General features: G+C 56.8%; 1 protein-coding gene across 2 annotated transcripts in view; it reads right to left on the minus strand.

Annotated features, from left to right (window-relative positions):
• Window positions 1-502: 502 nt before the first annotated feature.
• The window catches only part of LOC144735855 (mitochondrial amidoxime reducing component 2-like), a 38,546-nt gene continuing 24,417 nt past the window's right edge, over window positions 503-14,631 (minus strand). For both annotated transcript variants that reach the window (XM_078618396.1, XM_078618397.1), the window contains exons 3-8: window positions 9,912-10,100; window positions 8,863-9,046; window positions 7,559-7,702; window positions 6,678-6,739; window positions 3,186-3,257; window positions 503-1,939 (exon numbers count right to left, since the gene is read on the minus strand). In XM_078618396.1, coding sequence (XP_078474522.1) covers window positions 1,813-1,939; window positions 3,186-3,257; window positions 6,678-6,739; window positions 7,559-7,702; window positions 8,863-9,046; window positions 9,912-10,100 — 778 coding nt within the window. In that variant the 3' untranslated portion in view covers window positions 503-1,812. The remainder of the gene's footprint in view (window positions 1,940-3,185; window positions 3,258-6,677; window positions 6,740-7,558; window positions 7,703-8,862; window positions 9,047-9,911; window positions 10,101-14,631) is intronic.

A 14,631-nucleotide genomic window follows, 5' to 3' on the forward strand; every position in this document is an offset into this window, starting at 1 on the left:
ATCATACGCGCGCTCAGGCAGTGAACCTAATGGAGTTACGTTGGCTATGAGATGTTAACTACCTCGCCCGGTATACAAGAGGTCGTGGGGTTCGATCCCGACCCTGACGCCTGCTGTATATTTGGAGTTTGCGTATCTCTCTCCCCGTGGTCGCGTGGATTTTGTCTCTGGGTCCTCCGGCTTTTCACTCCACATTTAGAATCAACATCACGCGTTGAGAGTGTTTGGAGAGAGAGACACGCAAACTCAAAATATACAGCAGCAGGCGTCAGGGTCGGGATCGAACCCACGACCTCCTGTATACCAGGCGAGGTGGTTAACATCTCCTAGCCACCGTGATGATGAGAGAGAGAGAGAGACACGCAAACTCAATATACAGCAGCAGGCGTCAAGGGTCAGGATCGAACCCACGACCTCCCGTATACCAGGCGAGGGAGTCAACATCTTTAGAAGGCCGTGTGGCTGATGGGATGTGTAAAAAAAAAAAAGACGGACAGATACAGGGAGTACTAGCAGATCGTTTAATATCATTTTAGTGAGGTATCTATAAACAGATCATCCTGCGTATTCGACGCTAATGTTAGATGATTATTATACGAAAAACATTGAAAATTAATGCCGATTACATTCGAGTTACAATTTGCCGATTACATTTCGTCTAAATATGGTCACACGGCAAACGGAGATGGGGAGGGCTGAGTGGTCGCGGCGCAGCGTCTCGGCGCAGCGTGCCGTCAAGTTGACCGGCGTGGTGAAGTATGCTCAAGGGACCCCCCGCCCGGCCACGCGAGCCGCGATGCCCTGGGGGGCCGCCGCTCCCTCCGCGTCTCTCCGGGTACAAATCCCCCGCTGGTGTTTTATACTTCGCAACCCCCCCCTCCCCCCACCACCGATCGCTCGCGAATTAATTACTTCACCTGACGATCACCCCCCCCCCCCCCGCTCCGCCCCTTGAGCTGCTTGGGGGTCCTACGGCTTTGCTTGGAGTCTGCTCCCGCGCCGCAGTCGCACGCCGGCCTGGCTCGAGCGCCACCCTCACGACGACGGTGATGATGGCGATGATGACGATGATGATGATGATGGCGATGATGGCGATGATGGCGATGATGGCGATGATGACGATGATGACAATGGCGATGATGATGACGATGGCGATGATGACGATGATGACGGCGATGATGATGGCGATGATGATGACAATGGCGATGATGACGATGACGGCGATGATGATGGCGATGATGGCAATGATGACGATGATGATGGCGATGATGATGATGGCGATGATGACAACGACCTCGGGGACGGTGGGGCTAACCCGTGCGCCATCTTCCCGTGTGCCGCCTGTAGAGAGCACGTGATGCTGTGGTGTTGTGGTGCCATGGTGCCGTGGTGGTGCGGTGGTGGTGCGGTGGTGGTGCGGTGGTGGTGCCATGGTGGTGCCATGGTGGTGCGGTGTTGTGGTGCCGAGGCAGTGCCGTGGCGCGGTGGTGGTGCTGTGGTGCCGTGGTGCCGTGGTGATGCCGTGGTGCCGTGGTGCCGTGGTGGTGCTGTTGTGCCATGGTGCGGTGGTGCTGTGGTGGTGCCGTGGTGGTGCTGTGGTGCCGTGGTGCCGTGGTGCCGTGGTGCCGTGGTGCTGTGGTGGTGCCGTGGTGCTGTAGTGTTGTGGTGCCATGGTGCGGTGGTGGTGCTGTGGTGTTGTGGTGCCATGGTGCTGTGGTGTTGTGGTGCCATGGTGCGGTGGTGGTGCCGTGGTGTTGTGGTGCCGTGGCGCGGTGGTGGTGCCGTGGTGGTGCCGTGGCGGCGCTGCGGCTCCTAGCGGAGCACACGGAACACCGGGTCCCCCACGTGCATCACGCCCAGGCGCTCGATGGTGAAGTTCACCCCGAAGAAGGGCGCCGTGCCCCACACGTGCTTCTCCGTGGGCTCGCACAGACGGTAGCTGCAAAGACAAAGACCCCCACGTGGTACGGCCTCCGCGGGAACTCTCGGCGCCTACGGCCGGTGACGAGGTTGGCGCGGGGAAAATAAACAAAAATCGTCTCCAGGCATTCTGTGAACAGGTCACACAACGCGTGCCGGGCCGCCAATCCGGGGGTCTATGGAGTAGCGAGATGACGTCGCCGTTGCGACGATGTCGTTGCCATGACGTTGTTGCCATGACGACGTTGCCATGACGTCGTTGCGACGACGTCATTGCGACGTTGTTGCCATGACGTCATTGCGACCTTGTTGCCATGACGTCATTGCGACGTTGTTGCCATGACGTCGTTGCCACGACGTTATGACGACGTTACGATGTCGTTGGCACAGCGCACGAGGCGGCGGGTGGACAGCGCCACACCACACGCACCCGGCCGCCTCTTGTCTCCCTACCAACGGCAACGTTTACACATCGCGGCAGGCGCTCGTTTGAGGCCGAGCCGACCTAGGGGAAGACTGGCACGGCTCCTCGTCGTCATCCCGGGGACGTTTACAGCGGCCAAATAACTCCGTGAACGAGTGACGTCGATGGTATTTTCTTTGAACCTATCTACGCGACTTTACCGAAAGAACCAAAGAATGTGAATTCCTGCAGTCACGAAAGCTTTGAGTGGATATTTAAAACAACAGTTTTATAATCATGGGACCTCCTTTGCCAGTACCAAAATATGCTAATAGGGTTGTTCCCCTTTTTTCTGGCAACAAAACCGACACCTTTTGCAAGGAATCATGCTTACATTAACCACAATACTTGCGCAGTCAAATGCAAAAAAAAACAATACTCTGATAATTTATGCAAAAAAAAGGGGAAAAACCCTATTAGTATATTCTGGTACTGGCAAAGGAGGTCTCCATGATGTAGCTGCTCACCCCGAGCTCTCATTACTCTGGTAGTGCGTTGCCTTTGAACTGTGCGCCTTTTGGCGTCATCTGGTCGAACACCATATGAGACTAGGCTCTAAAGAAAGCTGTCTCTGGTGTGGACCAATCAGTTTCAAAGACAACGCATCAATTATCAGAGTATTGTTTTTTGTTTGCATTTGACTGCAAGTATTGTGGTTAATGTAAGCATGATTCCTTGCAAAAGGTGTGAGTTTTGTTGCCAGAAAAAAGGGGAAAACCCCCTATTAGTATAACAGTTTTTATAAGTTTTGAATAGCACGATACGATGTCACTCGAGGCAGGAAAGGCGGCTGAGATTGTACCTGCGCAGAGTCTCAAGTGGCTCCTTGCCGTCCTTGACTCCCGTGTCCGGGTCGACAGTGGTGAGCACACACCTGCCGAAGATAAACACTCACCACCAGCTCCTACTCACTCACACTCACCACCAGCTGACTCACTCACCACCAGCTCACTCACTCACACTCACCACCAGATCCTCACTCACTCACACTCACCACCGCCATCTCCTACTCACTCACCACCACCACCTCACTCACTCACCCACCCACCCTCACCACCAGCTCCACACTCACACTCACCACCACCACCTCCTCTTCATAGGGGAGACTCCATCAGAAACCGCTCTGAGACAGCGTGGATGTGTACCGTGGGTGTCGAGGCAGGGAGTGTACCGTGGGGGTGGTAACAGGGAGTGTACCGTGGGGGTGGTGACAGGGAGTGTACCGTGGGGGTGGTGACAGGGAGTGTACCGTGGGGGTGGTGACAGGGAGTGTACCGTGGGGGTGGTGACAGGGAGTGTACCGTGGGGGTCGAGGCAGTGAGTGTACCGTGGGGGTCAAGGCAGGGAGTGTACCGTGGGGGTGGTGACAGGGAGTGTACCGTGGGGGTGGTGACAGGGAGTGTACCGTGGGGGTGGTGACAGGGAGTGTACCGTGGGGGTGGTGACAGGGAGTGTACCGTGGGGGTGGTGACAGGGAGTGTACCGTGGGGGTCGAGGCAGTGAGTGTACCGTGGGGGTCAAGGCAGGGAGTGTACCGTGGGGGTGGTGACAGGGAGTGTACCGTGGGGGTGGTGACAGGGAGTGTACCGTGGGGGTCGAGGCAGTGAGTGTACCGTAGGGGTCAAGGCAAGGAGTGTACCGTGGGGGTCAAGGCAGGGAGTGTACCGTGGGGGTGGTGACAGGGAGTGTACCGTGGGGGTGGTGACAGGGAGTGTACCGTGAGGGTGGTGACAGGGAGTGTACCGTGGGGGTGGTGACAGGGAGTGTACCGTGGGGGTGGTGACAGGGAGTGTACCGTGGGGGTCGTGGCAGGGAGTGTACCGTGGGGATCGTGGTAGGGAGTGTACCGTGGGGGTGGTGACAGGGAGTGTACCGTGGAGGTCAAGGCAGGGAGTGTACCGTGGGGGTGGTGACAGGGAGTGTACCGTGGGGGTGGTGACAGGGAGTGTACCGTGGGGGTGGTGACAGGGAGTGTACCGTGGGGGTCGAGGCAGTGAGTGTACCGTGGGGGTCAAGGCAGGGAGTGTACCGTGGGGGTGGTGACAGGGAGTGTACCGTGGGGGTGGTGACAGGGAGTGTACCGTGGGGGTGGTGGCAGGGAGTGTACCGTGGGGGTGGTGGCAGGGAGTGTACCATGGGGGTGGTGACAGGGAGTGTACCGTGGGGGTGGTGACAGGGAGTGTACCGTGGGGGTGGTGGCAGGGAGTGTACCGTGGGGGTGGTGACAGGGAGTGTACCGTGGGGGTGGTGACAGGGAGTGTACCGTGGGGGTGGTGACAGGGAGTGTACCGTGGGGGTCGAGGCAGTGAGTGTACCGTGGGGGTCAAGGCAGGGAGTGTACCGTGGGGGTGGTGACAGGGAGTGTACCGTGGGGGTGGTGACAGGGAGTGTACCATGGGGGTGGTGACAGGGAGTGTACCGTGGGGGTCGAGGCAGTGAGTGTACCGTAGGGGTCAAGGCAAGGAGTGTACCGTGGGGGTCAAGGCAGGGAGTGTACCGTGGGGGTCAAGGCAGGGAGTGTACCGTGGGGGTGGTGACAGGGAGTGTACCGTGGGGGTGGTGACAGGGAGTGTACCGTGGGGGTCGAGGCAGTGAGTGTACCGTGGGGGTCAAGGCAGGGAGTGTACCGTGGGGGTGGTGACAGGGAGTGTACCGTGGGGGTGGTGACAGGGAGTGTACCGTGGGGGTGGTGGCAGGGAGTGTACCGTGGGGGTGGTGGCAGGGAGTGTACCATGGGGGTGGTGACAGGGAGTGTACCGTGGGGGTGGTGACAGGGAGTGTACCGTGGGGGTGGTGGCAGGGAGTGTACCGTGGGGGTGGTGGCAGGGAGTGTACCGTGGGGGTGGTGACAGGGAGTGTACCGTGGGGGTGGTGGCAGGGAGTGTACCGTGGGGGTGGTGGCAGGGAGTGTACCATGGGGGTGGTGACAGGGAGTGTACCGTGGGGGTGGTGACAGGGAGTGTACCGTGGAGGTCAAGGCAGGGAGTGTACCGTGGGGGTGGTGACAGGGAGTGTACCGTGGGGGTGGTGACAGGGAGTGTACCGTGGGGGTGGTGACAGGGAGTGTACCGTGGGGGTCGAGGCAGTGAGTGTACCGTGGGGGTCAAGGTAGGGAGTGTACCGTGGGGGTGGTGACAGGGAGTGTACCGTGGGGGTGGTGACAGGGAGTGTACCGTGGGGGTCGAGGCAGTGAGTGTACCGTGGGGGTCAAGGCAGGGAGTGTACCGTGGGGGTGGTGACAGGGAGTGTACCGTGGGGGTGGTGACAGGGAGTGTACCGTGGGGGTGGTGACAGGGAGTGTACCGTGGGGGTCGAGGCAGTGAGTGTACCGTGGGGGTCGAGGCAGTGAGTGTACCGTGGGGGTCAAGGCAGGGAGTGTACCGTGGGGGTAGTGACAGGGAGTGTACCGTGGGGGTGGTGACAGGGAGTGTACCGTGGGGGTGGTGGCAGGGAGTGTACCGTGGGGGTGGTGACAGGGAGTGTACCGTGGGGGTGGTGACAGGGAGTGTACCGTGAGGGTGGTGACAGGGAGTGTACCGTGGGGGTGGTGACAGGGAGTGTACCGTGGGGGTGGTGACAGGGAGTGTACCGTGGGGGTCGTGGCAGGGAGTGTACCGTGGGGATCGTGGTAGGGAGTGTACCGTGGGGGTGGTGGCAGGGAGTGTACCGTGGGGGTGGTGGCAGGGAGTGTACCGTGGGGGTCGAGGCAGGGAGTGTACCGTGGGGGTGGTGACAGGGAGTGTACCGTGGGGGTCGAGGCAGGGAGTGTACCGTGGGGGTCGTGACAGGGAGTGTACCGTGGGTGGTGACAGGGAGTGTACCGTGGGGGTCGAGGCAGGGAGTGTACCGTGGGGGTGGTGACAGGGAGTGTACCGTGGGGGTGGTGACAGGTAGTGTACCGTGGGGGTCGAGGCAGGGAGTGTACCGTTGGGGTGGTGACAGGGAGTGTACCGTGGGGGTCGAGGCAGGGAGTGTACCGTGGGGGTCGTGACAGGGAGTGTACCGTGGGGGTCGAGGCAGGGAGTGTACCGTGGGGGTCGAGGCGGGGAGTGTACCGTGGGGGTCGAGGCAGGGAGTGTACCGTGGGGGTGGTGGCAGGGAGTGTACCGTGGGGGTCGTGACAGAGAGTGTACCGTGGGGGTCGTGACAGGGAGTGTACCGTGGGGGTGGTGGCAGGGAGTGTACCGTGGGGGTGGTGACTGGGAGTGTACCGTGGGGGTCGAGGCGGGGAGTGTACCGTGGGGGTCGAGGCGGGGAGTGTACCGTGGGGGTGGTGACAGGGAGTGTACCGTACCGGTCGCATCGCTTCAGCTTCCTCAGCCGCACCGTGCCGATCTCCAGCCGCTCCCATGAGTCCTGCACGCACGACGATACCGCGACACGAACGTCAACACAACGTCAACACATCAACACAACGTCAACACAATGACACGTCAACACAACAACACGACGACACCGCAACACGTCAACATGACGTCAACACGACGTCAACACGTCGACACATCAACACAACGACGACACGACAACACAACACGTCGACACGACGTCAACACGACGACACTACGACACGACACATCAACACAACAACACGACGACACTACGACACGTCAACAAGACAACATGACGACACGTCAACACAACGTCAACACGACGACACGTCAACATAACAACACGTTGACATGACCACACGACGCGTCAACACAACGTCGACACGACAACACGACGACACGTCGACACTACGACACGACAAGAAAACGTCGACACTACGACACGTTGACATGACGACACGACACGTCAACACAACGTCAACATGTCGATACTACGACACGTTGACACTACGACATGACGACACTACGACATGACGACACAACAACACGACGACACTACGACACGTCGAGAACACGTCGACAAAACGTCGATACTACGACACGTTGACATGACGATACTACGACACGTTCACACTACGACATGACGATACTACGACACTACAACACGTTGACATGACGACACGACAACACAACGTCGACACGTCGATACTACAACACGTTCACACTACGACATGACGATACTACGACACTACGACACGACATTCACGCTCTGCTCGTGTGGGCGGAACGTTGAACTTCTGGGGGGGGGGTAAGGGGGGGGTTACGTGCAGGGCGCGACGATGGTCACCTCGTCGAACGCCGCACAATCGCTCACGACGATGTTGGGCCGGAAGTTGCGAAGGGAGACATTTTTTTTCTCCAGCTTGGCGTGGAGGTCTTCCATCGACGCCTCGGTCATCAGCATGTAGGGGCTGTAGTCTGAGTAGGCCACCTGGGGGGGGGGGGGGGCGGGGAGTGAGAAGGCGGGGGGAGTGGGTGAGTGTGTGGGTGAGTGACTAGGTGAGTGTGTGGGTGACTGTGTGAGTGGGTGAATGATTGTGTGAGTAGGTGAGTGACTATGCGAGTGGGTGAGTGACTATGTGAGTGTGTGGGTGACTGCGTGAGTGGGTGAGTGACTGTGTGAGTGTGTGGGTGAGTGTGTGGGTGAGTGACTGTGTGAGTGGGTGAATGACTGTGTGAGTGGGTGAGTGACTGTGTGAGTGGGTGAGTGGCTGTGTGAGTGGGTGAGTGACTGTGTGAGTGGGTGAGTGACTGTGTGAGTGGGTGAGTGACTATGTGAGTGGGTGAGTGACTGTATAAGTGACTGTGAGTGGGTGAGTGACTGTGAGTCTATGTGTGTACGTTGAACTTCTTTAGCACCGTACGTACCCAACCGCGCTAATCGGAGGATGGGCGAGTGTAGCTACGTACAGTGCGAAAGAAGTTCAACGTACACACACAGACTCACACAGTACGCATTCACACGTACACATTCACACGTACACACACGTACATATACACACAGAGCTAACCGTGTCCGTATTACATTTACAGTTCCCCCACGCGATATCCGCGGCGTTTGTGTCCGTTCCGATTTCCATTTGCTTCATTGCTGCAATCGATTTTATTTTCTTACGTTTGGTCACTCACACAAACGAGACTCTACCTTGTTGTTGATGTCGTTTTTGCCGTCGTCATCACGGTGAAAAAATTAACCCGTAAAAACAAAGTTTTTCACTATAAATCCTTTATATGCGTGGCGGCTAGAGTCCTCTCGTCCTCTGGCTTGAGATGGCTGCCACCTATGGGTCAGATGATTGCCTGCCACCATTAAGCAATTGGTAATTAAATATAATTTATGTTTTCCTAAAAAGTGTAAAATTTTGGAAAAAAATTTTCACGAAAATAAATTGTCACGCACAACGAGTCTGTGTGCAAAATGTCAGCTCGATTGGATCACGGGAAGTGGGTTAAAAAACGACCGAAAGATTTGCACGGTCGTAAGCGCGCAAGCAAGCAAGCGAACTTAATATAAAGGATTTAAAAAGGAAAACTAGCGGCCTAACGGTCAACTGACAACCGACGCCGAGCAAACCCCAGGAGGAGAGGGACCTTGTCGGCGGGGGTGTGGGCGATGAGGGGGATGCACGGTGCGGACATCCGGAGCAGCTGCCGGGGCTCCATGCCGTCCTCAAAGTGGACGAGGCGGAGGGGGACGGCGCTCGCCAGGAACGCCGTGAACCAGGCCGCAGCCTCGTCGCCACAGTCACGGCCTGGCACGTCCATGCCAAACACCCTGCACGCCACGACACGTCACGCCAAGTCACGTGACGACACGTTACGTCATGCCAAGTCACGTGACGACACGCCACGTCACGACACGTCACATCACGTCACGGACATGTCACGCCAAGTCACGTGACGACACGTCACGTCATGCCAAGTCACGTGACGACACGTCACGTCACGACACGTCACATCACGTCACGGACATGTCACGCCAAGTCACGTGACGACACGTCACGTCACGCCAAGTCACGTGACGACACGTCACGACACGTCACGGACATGTCACGCCAAGTCACGTGACGACACACGTCACGCCAAGTCACGTGACGACACGTCACGACACGTCACGGACATGTCACGCCAAGTCACGTGACGACACGTCACGTCATGCCAAGTCACGTGACGACACGTCACGTCACGACACGTCACATCACGTCACGGACATGTCACGCCAAGTCACGTGACGACACGTCACGTCACGCCAAGTCACGTGACGACACGTGACGTCAAGTCACGTGACGACACGCCACGTCTCGACACGTCACATCACGTCAGGGACATGTCACGCCAAGTCACGTGACGACACGACACGTCACGCCAAGTCACGTCACGGACATGTCACGACACGCCACATCACTACACGTCACGTCACGCCAAGTCGCGTGACGACACGACACGCTACGGACATGTCACGTCACGCCTAGACACATCAAGCCACGATACGACACGTGATGACATGCCACGTCACGTCACGTCACGCCAAGTCACGTGACGACATGCCACGTCACGTCACGTCGCGTCACGCCACATCGCGCCGCCCCCCCCCAGCGGTCGATCCTCCCGCAGAGCCCCCCGGAGAGCGAGCGCGGGACCTGCACGTGCGGACGGGGTTGGTGGGCGGCAGCGAGATGGGCACGGCCAGGGCGGCGGCGACGCCGGGCGCGGTGAAGCGCAGGAGGCCGGCGGCGGCGGAGTCCCACGAGACCTCGACCAGCACGAGGCGCGGCTCCTGGCGAGCCGTCACCTGGGCGCCGCTCTCCTCCGTCACCACGAGCCAGTGCCTGGGGTGGCACGGACCGACGCGGGGGAGAGCGGGGACGGGACATGGAAGGGGAGAGAGAGGCGGGAGGGGAGAGGCGGGAGGGGAGAGGGAGGGGAGAGAGAGGCGGGAGGGGAGAGGGAGGGGAGAGAGGCAGGAGAGGGAGGGGAGAGAGGCAGGAGAGGGAGGGGAGAGAGAGGCGGGAGGGGAGAGGGAGGGGAGAGAGGCAGGAGAGGGAGGGGAGAGAGAGGCGGGAGGGGAGAGGGAGGGGAGAGAGGCATGAGAGGGAGGGGAGAGAGAGGCGGGAGGGGAGGGGAGAGAGACAGGAGAGGGAGGGGAGAGAGAGACGTGTTTTTCAAGCAGAGCTTCTCACCTTACCTCTGTGTCGACTCCGGACTCGAGCTGTAGAGGTTTATTTTATTGCACGTGATGTAGCTTCGGACCACGTCGTCATGAGATAATGCCGACGTGGAGATCGAATGACCGAGCAGACAGTGACGACGTGAAGACAGCGGTGACGTGAAGACAGCGACGACGGCCCGAGTCCCTCTCGACAGCCCCGAACATCCCTTCTTGCCCTGCTTTTATCCTCATGGATTCTCTAGGGGAATTTCCCCAGGCTGTCTATTTTGGACAATGGGGAATTTTGCAACCAAGGACCTCTGGGGAATTTCCCAACCAAGATCCTCCAGACTTGCTGGCACCTTGTTTTCGCATCCAGCCTCGCTGACACCCTGTCTTCACATCGAGACTTGCTGACAGTCTTTACATCACCCCCCCCCCTCAGGCTATTTTAAGGGGTGATTAGTGTGACTCCACTCATCCAGTAACAACAACAATAACCCATTTAACAACAAACCATCTGCACGCAACTCAAGGGAGGGGATCTTGAATGTCCCTGGGTTTGTTTTGGGCCTACTAGCGCATCCTTGCGCACTTTGGGCGGGTTCTCAATGCCGGTCCCTTGTCTTTTCTGTAATCTTGTGCCGTCCCGGGCGTTAAGGGTTCGCCCAACCGCCTTGGGGGGAGGGGGTGGGCCCATGGGCCAATCCTCGGCCTCCCTTGACGAATTCGAGCGGGCTCCCGAGTCAGGTCCCTTGCATGTGACGGATTCTTGGGACACCCCGGGCTTGAGAGGCGTGGAAACTGTGGGCGGCACATGAACTTTCCTGCGGCGTGCAGTTTCCGTAGCCGAGCGCCCCGGCACGTCGGACACACCAGACATCGGCCGTAAAGGACATGGGGATGAGCTGTCTGGGTGTGGATGTTTGAGACGTGACGGGTGAATAAACCAGCGGCGACGCCCAGTCTGTTTTAGTACACACTGCGGCCGTTTCACCTCTATGACCTCCACTGGACCTTGCCATGGGCGGTGCAACTTAGGGGACGTACCCGGCGGTACCTGTCGGCAATGCAACCTTCCCCTTGTCCCCGACCGCCCATGGAAGCACGCGTTCCCGTCGCCCTGTGTTCTTTTCATTAGTGGCTTGCGCTCTGGCGGTATTTTCTCTGGCTGCCTCGTGCTCCTCTGACACACGACTCAGCGTAACGTGCAGTGGCCCGGAAATTGATGTTTTCTTTTTCTTCTTCTTCCCTGAGGCCGTACCCAATTGAGTTTCTATGGTTGGCTCATTTTCCCAGCCATACATTATAAAAAATGGGGAAAATCCCAGAGGCGTGTGAGGCCCTTCGATATGCTGCGAGAACTCCCGGAACATGCAAGTCCCAATCTGTTTGTGCCTCATTTACCACTTGGCAGAGCATAGATGTTATAGTTCTGTGCAAGCGTTCCACCATCCCATCCGTTTGAGGATGGTATGGTGATGTTTTAATCTTTTTCCTACCAAAGTGCCTCACACACTTCGCGCAGCAGTTTGTCGCCCCTGGTCAGTGAGAAGCTGCTCAGGGGCACGCTTGTCTAAAACGTAACCGTGGAGGAATTGCCTCTGCGATGGATGCGGCTGTTTGGTCAGGCAGCGGCCAAGCCGTAGGCCAGCGGGTAAAATATTCTAGCTCAACCAATCGCCAATAGAAACTTGCTTTCCTTTTGTGTACACGGAAATGGTCCCAGGATGTCTAGTGCCACCATTTCATTGATTCGAGACCTGGTGATGGATTGTGACGGGGGCTGAGATTTTTTCATTGGGGGCTTTCGGTGCACACAGTCCGTGCAACCTGCCACAATATGGTGGACATCATTTGATATCCCCGGCCAATAAAAATCCCATTGTAAGGTTAGGAGTATTTTCTGGCGGTCGAGGTGCAACAGCTTAATTTCGTATTCCGCTTGAGTTAGTTTTCCCGGCAGGGAAGTGGGGACCACTAGGCACTGATGTTGTGAGACCTCGTCCCATCTCATCAACAACCCTTCTTGGAGCACAACTCGTGAGACTCCCTTAAAGGTGGGGGTTGTGGCGATTTGCTTCAGCGTGGCGTCGCAAAGTTAACAGAGAGCTGTCCTCGATTTGGAGTTACCCCCATTCCAGCAGCGTGAGCCCCAAAGTGTTATCCGTGGGTGGAACCACCCCGGCTGGTTCTGTCTCACCCAGCGCAGCCACGACCTTTGGCAAGCCAGCTGCAAGAGGTCTACAGCGTCCCGCACCCAACGCACATGCACACCGTTCTCCCGGAGGCAACCGAGATAATGCATCCGCGTCGCAGTGCCTCAAGCCCTTTCGATAGACCATGCGGAAGAAATACTCTTGCAGTATCTCTAGCCAGCGCGAGAGCTGACCCGAAGGCTGGTCCACTCGTAGAGAGTACTGCAGGGCTGCATGGTCAGTATGAATAACGAACTCCCTGCCATATAGGTACGGGCCTATACTGTTGGGTGAAGTGGACCATGGCCAAAAGTTATTGGTGGGTGACACAATAGCGCTGTTCCGCTGGTGTGAGGACCTGACTTCCGTAAGCAATAACCTTCTCAACCACGCCTTTAACTTGAGAGAGAACAGCCCCTATGCCTACGTTACTGGCATCCGTGTCCAAAATAAACGGCAGGGAGAAATCTGGATAATCGAGGGGGCGCATTAGCAAGGCGACTTTGCAGCTTAACAAATGCAGCCTCCTCCTCCTCCTCCCCGCCATTGAAACCTATCGTTTTTGGCCATCAGGGCGTGTAAGGGTTTTGCAACTGTCGCGAACTGTGGAACAAACCGGCGATAGTAGGAGGCAAATCCAACGAAACTGCGCACCTCCCCGACCGTGTTGGGGGTTGGCCAGTCGCGTACACATGCCGTTTTGTCTGGATCTGTAGCTATGCCAGAAGCGCTAACAATGTGGCCCAAATAACATACCGAGGTTTGTAAGAGATTACATTTTGCAGGTTAAAATTTTAGATTAGCCAAACGAGAATACCGCTCGCAACCATTCCAAGTGCTCCTCGAACGTGCGATGGAATACAATCACATCGTCCAAATAAACGAGGCACAAATCCCATTGCAGTCCTGCTAGGACTAACTCCATGAGCCTCTGAAATGTGGCCAGTGCCGAATGTAATCCCATGGGAAGACAATTGAAATGGTACAGCCCTTGAGGTGTTCTAAATACAGTTTTTGGTTTTGACGATTCATTCAAGGGCAGCTGCCAGAACCCCGAAAGAAAATCCAGTGTGGAAAAAAAACGGGCGCCCGATAATGCATCAAGGGAGTCGTCCATCCGCGGAAGCGGATACGAATTTTTCACCGAGACTTTGTTACATTTTCGGAAATCTACGCAAAATCTCAGATTTCCGTCCTGCTTTTAACCAATACCACCGGTGCTCCCCAGGGGCTTGTTGATGGTGAGATTATATCCGCCACCAACATTTCCTCTACTGCCAGCTGTCTATTTTCCTTTTCGGCAGGACTCAGCCGATATGAGTTCTGTTGACTAGGAGCAGCATCACCAGTATCAATGTGATGCTGTAGCAGCGAGGTACGACCAATGTCGAATTTGCTCTTGTTAAAAATGTCAGAAAATTGTTCTAGCAATGACCGCAAATCATTGTGTTGTGCCTCGGATAGATTTTGGTTTTCCCCGCACAATTCTTCTGCCCATTTCTCATTTACCTCGGCCTTTTCATCCACTGTGCCTATGATGTCCCCCCCTGCGGACTGAGCAGCCTCGCAACCTGCAGCCGTCGCGCGAGCCAGAACCGTACCCGCCGGGACCACCACCAGTCTCCTACATTTCGTAAAAGCGTCTGCGCACCCACCAGCGTAAGCCCCTGGGTCGCTGTGTTTGAAGGAGTGAGAAGCACTCCCGCCTCAGGGTCAGTCAATTTAAGGCGGTTGCGGTATTGTAGAGGGACTAACATTTGCGTGCTTGGCAGAATCTCTATCGAATTCTTTATCAAGGCCACAATGGAACCGTTCGCAACCTAACTTTTAGCCGGGGAGTTCATAAAAAATAATCGCTGTCCTGATGGCATTTCGATACATCCTAAATCTGTCAGAATTTTTAGGGGCATTTTACTCAGAAAATCAGTGCCCAAGAGACACGGTACTGCCAGTGCTTTGGAAATCAATACAGGTCCCGAAATTTCCAATTCCCCAAATTTTACACGAGCTTCT

This window comes from Lampetra planeri, chromosome 57 (genome assembly GCF_965212315.1).
Source record: "Lampetra planeri chromosome 57, kcLamPlan1.2.h2, whole genome shotgun sequence".
Lineage (NCBI taxonomy): Eukaryota > Metazoa > Chordata > Hyperoartia > Petromyzontiformes > Petromyzontidae > Lampetra > Lampetra planeri.